General features: G+C 35.9%; 1 protein-coding gene across 3 annotated transcripts in view; it reads right to left on the bottom strand.

Annotated features, from left to right (window-relative positions):
- Positions 1–431: 431 nt before the first annotated feature.
- The window catches only part of GPD2 (glycerol-3-phosphate dehydrogenase 2), a 163,635-nt gene continuing 152,623 nt past the window's right edge, over positions 432–11,443 (bottom strand). The window contains exons 17-18 of one of the 3 annotated variants that reach the window (XM_055396938.2): positions 10,498–10,619; positions 432–8,572 (exon numbers count right to left, since the gene is read on the bottom strand). In XM_055396938.2, coding sequence (XP_055252913.2) covers positions 8,569–8,572; positions 10,498–10,619 — 126 coding nt within the window. In that variant the 3' untranslated portion in view covers positions 432–8,568. Of the gene's footprint in view, positions 10,620–11,443 lie in introns of all 3 variants that reach the window. The other 2 variants (XM_055396939.2, XM_055396937.2) reach the window with 2 other exon arrangements.

Here is an 11,443-nt window from a genome sequence, read left to right as displayed (position 1 = left end):
GGAAAAATGCTTAAGCACTGAAGCAGAAAGGGCTTAGCACTGATCAGACCTCTCTTCCACCTTTATTCTTCACTGTTCACATTGAAATGCAAATATCAGCGCAGGGTTTCCACTGGCGTGCCACTCACAAATTGAAAAGCAGTTTTTATCTATGCAAATGTAAGCATGGTAATTGAAGTTAATCAATCAATGCTAGCTTTCACTAAAACCTTGAACATGATTGAATAAAGTAATTATCATTCAGCAGAAAATGATGAAGTTGTAGACAGCATGAACCTTATTAAAGGAGGATTTTGAGTCACAATGGCTTAATTTAGCTAACAGCCCAGCCTTAGCCCAAGCAACATACTACTCTTGCTGCCTAGAATTGTTTTATGATTAAAAAACAACAACAATAATAATGAGGGTGGGGGGAGGTGGAGGTAAGGGTAAAGTAGGATTTTTTTTATTATTATTTTCATAGTGCTGTATTAGTAAAAACTACTCGTCATGCTACAAAGGATGAGCCATAATTAACATCTTTTAAAAAACCTCTAAATAGATAAGTGAACAAAGATCATGAAAACATTTTATATGTCCAACAGCAACAACAGGCTCTTAGTATTTATTAGCATGCTTTTAACACAAACAAATGAAATAAAGTGAGCATCTCAGAAGTCTTTCTAAAATACGCATAAAATTAGATTAATATTTCCCTATGCAAAAGTAACCTCTTATAATACATAAATCGAACGCTAAACTCTTAAAGTATGATTTCAAGCATAATGTGTATTTTTTTATTGACTTACTGCAGTTTCAATAACAGAATATATGCTACATTTTGCACAGCTTTCAAATACTTCATTTTTCTGGAGTGCCATATATTCAATTACTTGCTTTGATTTACAAGAAAACACTGTCTCCCAAAAAGTGTTTTCATGTTAATTCTAGGGTACTTTTCCCCCCTGTTTCTTTATACTTCTATCTATTCTCACTTATGATTTATGTTTTCAAGGTTATAAAACAAAATTATTTAAACCAGAGTTGAATACTGTTGTTGAAAAAATCATTTCAGGTAGCATAAGGGAAATAATCCATCTTTGGAAAATGTAATCAACAGTTAGTGTGCAACATAATGTAAACTGATTATGGAAAGAGGCTCCATTTAGCTTTTTCCAATGTATTTTTCAAAAACAAGGTTAACTAGCAATATTTAGATTAGAGTAGTCCAGCAGGATATGGTGACTCTTAACAACCTACAGTAATTCTATTGGATTCAATTAGACTGAAAAACTTTGCAATCCTGCTAATATTATTGTACACCCTTAGGGAAGTCACTCCTTCCCCCAACTTCATTTTGACTGATGCATTTTACATTTGCTTTTTGATTTTTGGGTTTTTCTGGATAACAATGTGTCAGATTAAATCTATATTCCCAATTGGAGAGCAAAAAATTATTTTTATTGATTTATTATTTTAGGGTATATAGTGCTAGTATTTTCCTCAAACATACATCTTCCTGTACCCAAATTTCTTACAGCTTCAGTAAATATATCTACCATCAACTGTATCAATAAGTAAGTTACATGACACACAAAAAAACTCCTAAGTTTAAATAAGCATTGAATGGATTATAGGAAAAACAGTTCTGGGGTTTTTCCAGCACAGGTTTTCTCTGACTATAATTGTTCTGCCTTCTCCTATTTAAGTAAAAGCAACCTCCTTATTATTTTCTATTCCATCTACAAAGCGCTTAAGTATCAGAGCTACTGTGGCAAAGTAACGTGAGAGTGCTATATAAAAATAGCTCAATAGAATCAAGATGTCATTTTTATTTGGATAATAATGTGTATTAAAATTATGATATTGATTCTTTACCTTAAATGCCCTAACAGCAGGAAATTAGTCATTTCTGACCTTTTATGGTTATTTCCCCCTGCAGGACCAACCTGAGACATAAGTTAATACATTTAATTTCCTTATTCTTACTGAGATGTGAGACTAACATTAGCGAGGAAAACCACAAGGTCAGGGTGACAAACTATGTCTTTATTTCTGAACTTTTATTTTCTGCAACAGCCATGAGTTGATATATTTTGGATTAAAAACAAACTCAAGTCATCCGGCAAATCAATTGCCGATATATACATTCACAAAGATCCAAAGTATACAGAATATTTGTGTGAGGAATGTTTTAATGGTTTTTAAAACATCTCTAGCACTCATATTGAGTAAAAACATCCATATAGCACAATAAATAACCGACCATCATATAATATGTACATTTCAGGGAAGCCTGACTTCTGATAAAATGATTTTCAAACTTTAGGAGAAAAAGGATATTTTCTGTGAGAACATTCTAAACAGTTTTACATGTGCATGGGTGTGCATGTATGCATTTTTTTTCCAGTTCAATTCTGAGTTTTGGTCTTGATTTGACTGTACTCTTTATAGAACAGTAGAGAACCAAATAACTGAATATCTAAGAGGCTAAGAATTATCACGCTGCTGTTCTCTAACTGCTGAATGTACTTAGAGAATATGAAGTTTTGTTAGGGAATAGTTTTCCCCTTGCTATCTTACAAACTCAAAGGAAGCCCTGAAAGCCCAACTCTCAGTAAAATAAAATCGATTTGAAACAAGTCAACACTTTGTGTTCCAAGATCTGTTGCTCTCCAAGCTCTTCCTGGTGAAGATTTTCTATTAATTGAGCCCTCAGTCCGATAGTGGGCTCGCTGCCTCTGGCCTTCCCCTGTCTACCATAGCTGTGATGGTTAAAAGCTTCTCCAGTTTGTCACAGAGTTTAATATGCACCCTACATAATTATGCAGGATTCACTGTGCTATCAAACTGCAATTCAAATTAGTTCAGGATTAAAGGCACAGAACAGTACTGCTTCCTTAATTGCATTGTACTGTGCTGATCACATTCAAATACCCATTACTCATTCCCTCTGTGGAGCAATAAGTCAGGGGGATTAATATTCAGGCAGGTGACAGGGCCAAGCCATTAAAAGGCAGTTATGCAGAAAGCATGGCTGGTTTTATTCACGTTAATGAAATCAGTGAAATGAAACTGTAATAGATTTATCAAAGCTCAGATGGATTTGCTGTAAATCAGTTTGATTCAAGCAATCAAACTGGACAATAGAGATAGTTTTCAGCTCTAGCAATGGGTGTCAGGAAGCAGCATGTGAAAAGTGCTGATATTCTTCATGTATGGATTTGCTATCCACTGCGTGCACAGGCCTATTCCCAAACCACTGCTGCTAATTTTTTTGTCTTTTGAACTAGGTGCCAGTGGCTGATAAAACATACAGCATATCATCTTAATACAGCACTTATATTGTTTTTATTCCTCATTTTTAAGTCTCCCCCCTCCAAACCGAACATCAATTCTTTCCAGTTGCAGGCTGAGAAAAAAAGGAAAGTTTGCTAGAGCACAAATGAGCATGGCTGCCCCTCTACTGCCCGGAAGATGAAGGCAGCTTTGGCCACGGTGACTCCATGCAATTGACATGAAGGTCTCCTACACCAGCTCTTGTACAGGACAAAAAATGATCAGATCACAGTTTCAGAGCGTGATGGACTAGGGCAGGAGGAGCTCGAAGAAGCTGAAATTTTACTTTTGTTCTGGGTCTAATGAAATAATGTGGTATCCATTAGAGGGCAGCATTAGAACAAGAACTAAGCACAGCAAGGGCGGTATCCCCTGCAGATAGGCAAGCACCTTGGCGGGGGGCGGGTGGGTAAACTTTTTTGATGCAGCAATATTTTCCAAGGGTAAAGCCAATGAATGGAGAAGCCTAAGTAATGGAGAATATGGGAACACATTCTAGTATGAAGTGGCACCTTGATCAGTATGTGCCAGTTCAGCTTTAGGGAGTTTTCTGTCCTACCTTAACCCCTTCTCCCTTTTTAAAGTAGAAATACTTCTATCCTGAGCTTAATGATCTCCTGAGTATTTTGCGGACAGTATGTCTGATGGAATGGCAATGTATTGTGAAATAAGTGACCCAGGCTTTCTGTTTTCTTTAAAAGTGCATCATGTATTGTAGGTTATACTCAAACTACTCTAATTGGTCTAATTTTTATTTATTAGAAACAAATTGTTCAAGAACGAAAGCCAGTTTTTAATGATCCAAAACAGAAATAAATGTTCTAGTCTATTAGCATCCTATACGGAATAAATCAATATTAAAGCTAATTAACCCTTTTCAAAGGCATTTTGTCCCAGGTTTTTATTTAATGGTTCAGTGCTGTTTAAAGCATGGATCAAGCTGGATAAGCTCCATTTAAAAAATGGCCCATTTTGAGAACAGTTTAGCAGTTCCTTAGGATGAATATATTTATCAGGATAAACGTGACTTTTTCAATTGTAGAAATAACTGACCAGAATTCCTTAAAAGATCTGAAAACAGAAGAAAGATTAAGGGCCACAGACAAATCTGTTCATAATGCAATGTTAAAACATTATAGGAACTGCTTTCAGTCACTACATTTTAAAAAATATTTATCTTTAGAAATATTTTGTTACTTTTGAAAATATTCCCAAGGGCAGCGGGAGGGATTCTCTGTATAAGATATTTCATTTCAGGTCATATGTGAAATGCAAACCTATGATTTGTTCTTTTTGGAAGAAGCCATGATTTTTTAATAGTGTTCAAGCACATAGTGCAAAGCACACACCTTTCAGGACATAAATGACTACTCTGACATATGAAACCCAATAAAAATTATATACATTATTTAAAGAATTCGGCACTCTTCCCCTTTTGTTATACTAGCAAATCACAGAATGTACTTTAATATCAAGCTATTTTTGAGTTATAAAATAGATGATATATTTTGTACATGAACTAAATTCTTCATGGGACCAGAGGAATTAATTTGTGATGTTATGAAATTTTGATTAGCCTGCTATAAAATCAGAATTGTTTACCACAAGTGTCTAGATTCTGACTCTTATAGTCTTTCCAAACAAATAATGAAATGAACTGGGGCTGGAGCTGGGGCAGGGGATGGGGGGGTGGTGGGCAGAGTAATTTATGAAAACATGGTACACCATAATTTTGCCATTTTTCTGCAATAAGGATGGCAAATGATTCATGAGGTAAAATGAAATATTTCTCACTGTCATTTCAATGGATCTAAGATTTACAGCTTCTTAACTTGGATAGGAGAAACTCTGTATGCATAAAAATGAATTGTAAATCAATTAATGATGGGATGAAAAACAAAAAAAATTGATTTTAAGCAAGGAAGAGAAAAATCTAACAAGCAACGAATTAAAAGGGAGAAACAGCAGCTATTTACTCTAAGACCTTTGAAAAAAGGAGGGAAAAGAGAGAAAACTGGATGCTTTAAAGAGGGCATTAAGGTCAGGTTAAAGGAAAGTGATCTGTTGATCGAGCTCATTACATTGACATCACTTAGACAAACAGAGGGAGGTAGCTTTTAAGGCAAAACCATATATGCCTAAGTTGGATTTTTTAAAGAAATCTCACACACAATAAAAGTTAGAGCCAGTTTTATAGTATGAGATTGGATAAAGAAATCCTATGAGCATGAAAAAGCAGCCTCCAATTAAAGATTCTCCTTTACCTGTTTTTTCAATAGCACCAGGGCCAAAAGAAAAAAACAAAACAAAACAACTTCTACAGCTCCCAACTCCTTGAAACACCACGCTGTAGGAATTCCAGCAAATAGCCAATGAAGGAGTGAACCCCGGCTCTACAGGAGTTCCTGGAGGATGAAAGCATAAGTCCTGCTGAAGATGCAACACAGTGGGCTTGAAGGGCTCAGAAGTGGGTGAAACCAGCTGCACCACGTGCCATGTTCTACTACACAAGTGAGACTCAATCCTCCCGTCTCTTCCACTGAAACATGAACTATTATCTGTGACTACAGGATACACACCTAAATCTACACGGATTCAAGCAACCCCTGTGTGAATACATGGAATGACAGGGAACGGATGGGAGGGTTTGTTAAGCAATGGAATTTGATGCCGCAGGCGGAGGATGAAGATAGCTTCAATCATTTTGCAAAAGTGATTGTTTTGTTTAGGTCAAATCAACCTTACTGTTCTGGATCAAGTATCTAACAACGTGCAAAGGTATATTTATTGATTTTTGCCAAGGGTCCACAGGACCTGCAGAACTATCTTTGGTGTCATTGTGGCTGGTGTATCTCTTCTTCTGCGCATGTGTTTCACACGCAGGGTAGCTAATTAGAGGCCTAAAATACCAGGTACAGGCACAGAAGGCTCATTGACTCAAACTCTTGATACAGAACTTCTCTAGTTGCAGGGGTGCCATAACAATTGAAAACTTCTGTTGTCTGCTTCCTTCCTAAGTCAAATGTCATCAGGTGAAATCTGCCACGAGGGATAAGGCAGTATTGACCAAGATTGCAAAGTATTGATGTGAGTATCTATTTCTCTTCCTTGGATTACCCAAAATTTTACACATTTTGAAAGCCAGGAGCAATGTATTTTGACAAATTTTAAACTGCTATGAAGTGTGATGAGCTAAATCAATAAACAGTGTTCTGAGCTGTTAGATAATTTTTCCAGGCCTTGAACAAATTCTGTCTGGAGACTAGTGCTCTGTGTTATTCCATATGATTTCAAAGAACCTCAAAAGCTCACACAGGCCTTTGAGCCTGCAAAACTAAGAGGCAGCGCTTCTCAGCCACAAATGGAGACAATGCGCCATATACATGTGTAAATTAAAACCTATAAAATAACATAGGCACTATAAAATTTGTGTTAAAACTGATAACAGCTTTACTGATTTACTGACAATGAAAATATATAGCATTTTTTCTGTCAGAGCATTTATCAACACTTGGCAACCCTACACTAACTTGACATGTAAGATGATCAAAATGGATTATGTAATCTTTCCCATTCATTTCTATTGATTTTGGTTATGATAAAATTCATCAGTGTGCCTGGGAATGCTCAGGCTAAAAGGCTCTGGTTGACAAAAGGAAAAAAAAAGAAAGGAAAAAAAAATTCAACAGAGTTGTAATAGGATGCATGTAATTTTAGAATAGGATTGCACAAATACAGAAGTCGTGCCCTAAAGGCTCCAGCAACAAATTAATACAAATAAATCTGGCAGTCTCATAAAATTACATCAGTCTATGCAGGGATTCACTTTTGAGATAAAATTACAAAATTGCAAGTGAAAAGTATTAATGTGTGAATGCAATTAAAAATACAGTTTGTGAAAATATTTCCAAACTTTTTTTAAACTACAAGTCATCAAAGTTATTTCTGACTGCAAGGTACATCAACATGCCAGTAAATGGACCATTTTAATCAGCTTTATTGATTCATGCTTTCAGTTCTTATTCAGTTAAAAACAAGGCACATTAAATACATCCTCTTATTGCTCTATAAATGCATGCAGCTCATTCTGTATATCAAAAGTAATAAATAATGGCGATAAAACACCAAGACAGTTATAAAAATGACAACCCAGCCTCATAGTATTTAACAGTCCAATCTAGAACAATAACCCAACACAATACATAAAAAATGCCATATATGAAAACATGCAGTGTATATACTGACTCCAGAACTGGGCTTATACTTGATATTCTTTCAAAGCACAGTAGGGCTTTTTTACTCTCTATGTAGGGTTGACATAATGCAAAACAGTGCAAGTTATTAGTGTCACTGACTTCAATATTATTACATTCATATGCCAAAAATCTTTACAAATACATAAAAAAGGGAAATAAGATCAATGATCATTCTTACAGTATGTTCAGTAAAATAATGAAATTTTGTTGTTGTACAAAAGAGCAAACTACATACTTTGAAAAAGACAATACAAAGCTAGAAACTAAAGCAGAATAGGGAGCATGCATTTAGTAGTGGAAATCCTAAACTGATTGAAAGCAAGAATATTGCAAACAGCATGACGGCAGTGAGGCAGACAACCTTGGCTTAACAAATAATCTGGCATTATCACTATTGTTATGACTGTGCGAAGGGCTACTGAAGGGAACATTCAGCTCTTCACCACAGATGGGGGTACCTTCACCTGAATCCCATTAAAGGCTCTTTAAACAAATCACTTGATGACAAAAGACAGTCTCCACACACCCCACACCCAGCCCAACAGAATCAGCTAATACCATATTTATATAAAAAAGAAGAAAAATTCTTTTGCGCTTGGAATAGATTTTGAATCACACTTACACCCCACCCCGTATTTCTTCTCTCCTTTTCTGAAATCAGGTAAAGAAGCTGTACAGGTTTAATTAAGAACTTTATACAAAATGCGGGGGTGCTTTATTCACAGTAAAGACTTGGAACCAGCTCATTTCCAAGACGAGACTCTGGGATGGTGAAGGAGCGTATGTTTTAGAATTAGCAGATTTTAAGCAAAGGCAGATATGCTCAAAGGAAGAAAAGTGTGCTTTTCTTTGTCCTTAAAGGAACTTCACTCAAAGCAAAGCATGCACAAACAAGGCCTCTTTTCAAAAACAGTTCTGCCCAGGCCACTCAGGTCATAAGCTCGGTCCCTACTGTAATGGATTCAGGGGGGAGACAAGCCATCGTTATCTTGATTTAACTAGAAATGAAGAGAAAGAGAGAGAGCACAAATGTATAATACTGTGGTACATCATCTCTGATGTTTTAAAGAACAGCTCTTCTATTAAGGGTCGCTGGGCTCTAAACAGTGAAATTACTGTCTTGATAGAAAAACAAAATTACAAAACCACATGCATCTATTATTTAAAAAAAAGAAAAAGGAAAAGAACCAGTGCAAAAAAAAAAAAAAATCACACCTTAAAAGAAAAAGTTCACAGTGATACTTGGGAGCCTTACTTGCTCTGTTTTAGGTTTTCCTTAAGGAAGTGGCAAGTCTAAACTTCATTTTAAAAGCAAAATGAGTTACCGTGCTACCTTATCTGTTTCCGAGGTGAGGGTGGGGGCTTAGGTGAGTTAGCCTCCAGTGTGTATATTATGACAGACAGGCTCATGCCCAACTCGAATGAGACATAAAGATATTCTACAATGTTGACATATATAGAAATAACAGCACAAAACTGTTTTATGTACCAGTTTGAAAAATTAAGTCTGCACAATGAAAACCTGACATTCAAAAAGGGTCACATTTCCTATTTTATACACAACGTGATCTTAAAAATCAAAAGAAGCAGGTAGTTAACTTCACAAGAGGAAGCACGAAGAAGACATATTCAGACAACTGGCTAAAATGCCACCAAAGTATTACAAAAGCATGCCAAATTGGCCTTTTAAATTCAATATTTTATGTATTTACTAAATTCTGGGCAGATTGATCTTTTTGTTTTGTCTTTCTGTGACTGTGTATGTGTGTGATGGTGGACATGAGTGTGTGTCAAGTGTGGTTTTCTTTTTTTCTTTTTGGTTGAGAACTTTTCCATCTAGTACAGAAGGAGAAAGGCTTTAAGCAATTAAAATGACCATGAATATTGTAATTGTGTGCCTTTTTACAAATAATTATAATTAAAGTTAACTAATAGGTTATTTCTATTCTCTTTTACTATCTGTTTATAAATATTCCCTCCAACTGATACAATAACCTGAGCAAACTAGGCCATGTTCGATGGTATCACATGCTCCAACATCTAGGATTTGAGAATTGAAAACTGTGCTATATATGTGGCTATGTGAACACAGGTTTTTAATCCTTAAATTTATTACAACTGTAAAGATTTGAGAAATCTAGTCCCATCCCACTGTATCCAACTTGCCACTTAAATGCTGGTTTTAAAATAAGAAAAGCAGGGATCTTCCTGGCAACTGTAATAGTCAAAGAAAAACCAGACTGATTGGAGGGAACAATGAACTGCTGAGATGAAACCATCACTGTAACTCCCATTTCATTCCTGTGATCCTGGAAGCTTTCAGAGATTCTCTTTGAGACTTGCTCTTATAACCAGATCTAAACTTTTTTTCCCTCTCCAGTTTACCAGTCACACTCTAGATATAAAGTCTGGATAAAGAAGGCAGACAAGCTGGAGGAAGAAGGGGACTGAGAGGTCTCCAGAAATGCTATTGTTTTAATAGGTCCCACTCCATTTCTCTTAAGAACAAATACTATCAACAAGCTTAATGTCCAGAGCTTTGTGTATCTCACAAAATGCTTCCAGCTTCTCGTTTCAATTTTTGCCAAAATATTCTGCCTCTCAAATTGACTTAGAATAAATGAATAAACAGAAAGGGAGTATGTCCAGTCTAACAGATCACAAAATGAAAGCAAAACATTAAAACAGTGTGCAAAGAAAATGAGAAAAGATGATAAAATACACTTTAAGAAGCTAGACTGCATGGCAAACACCAATAAAGGGTCTACATCGACATTCAAAAGCTTTGGAATGTTTTCCAGTGTTAAAACAAGGCAGCTATCCGTGTCTACTGTTTGGGAGTGATGGCAGTCCTCTCTGGTTTGTTACATGATGATTTGTTGTTCCTATGTTTGTCAGTTGTGGATTCACTGCTCAGACTCACAATCCTCCACAACTTCGGTCCACAGGAATGGGAACTCTTCTATCGAGGTTTTCTTCTGCAGTTTTCATGAGTATAGCGAGCCGGCTTCCAGACACCCTTCCTTTTTGAATAGCACTCATCAGCTTAAAGAGAAAATAGGTAACAGATTCAAAAGGCCGACCAGCTTACTCCTGGCCTTCACAGCATTTTAATAGTAACCCTTGCAGCAGGTGAGGATAATTAAGTGATCCTATCAAAAACCATAGCAGGTACTACAGTTCACAGAAGAAACTACAATTTTCAAACATTTCAAAAGGGAAAAGGGGCAGGTATTTTGCCAGGGCTGCAAAAACTAACACTTATCTAGCAAATCAGTCTGCCTTTAAAATGCAGATTGAATACATCACATTTTGCCCCTTAATGAGCTCAGCACATATACATTTTTTTGAGCAACTCAAATATTGAATCTTTAATTCCATTTTAAAATCTTAAAAAGGAATCTCAGGGATTGAACAGAGACAAACCATGACATATTTAACTACTCATTTTTAGTGTTATTGTACTTGACAACTTCAAGTCCCCCAAATCCAAATTCCTTAAAGACTTTTTAAAATCATTTACATTTAAGTCCTTGAAAATGGACCCAGAGATCTACCTTAAGAAGTAAAAGCACTCCACAGCCCAGATTTTAGCTAATTCATTTTTATCCAGTGGATAAAATCAGAATTAGTCTTGAAATTACATGCAGTCAGCGGGCAAAGGCCTTTAATCTGGAAGGCACTGTGCAATTATGAGCGTGGGGATTTTTTTTTTCCTTTTCAAGTTGATGTGGTTTTAACTATTTGCTTTTCTTGATCTCACTTCTTCAGTATTTTTTAATCTATTTTTTAAAGAACTGATTTAGTCATTCATCAGGAGTATATATATATATATATATATGTAAATCCTCAAAATATTTTCAGGGTTA

This window comes from Moschus berezovskii, chromosome 2 (assembly GCF_049115385.1).
Source record: "Moschus berezovskii isolate FMDL1 chromosome 2, NW_MosBer_1.0, whole genome shotgun sequence".
NCBI lineage: Eukaryota > Metazoa > Chordata > Mammalia > Artiodactyla > Moschidae > Moschus > Moschus berezovskii.
The sequence above is the reverse complement of the archived record's forward strand: the minus strand, read 5'-3'. Positions and strand labels throughout refer to the sequence as shown.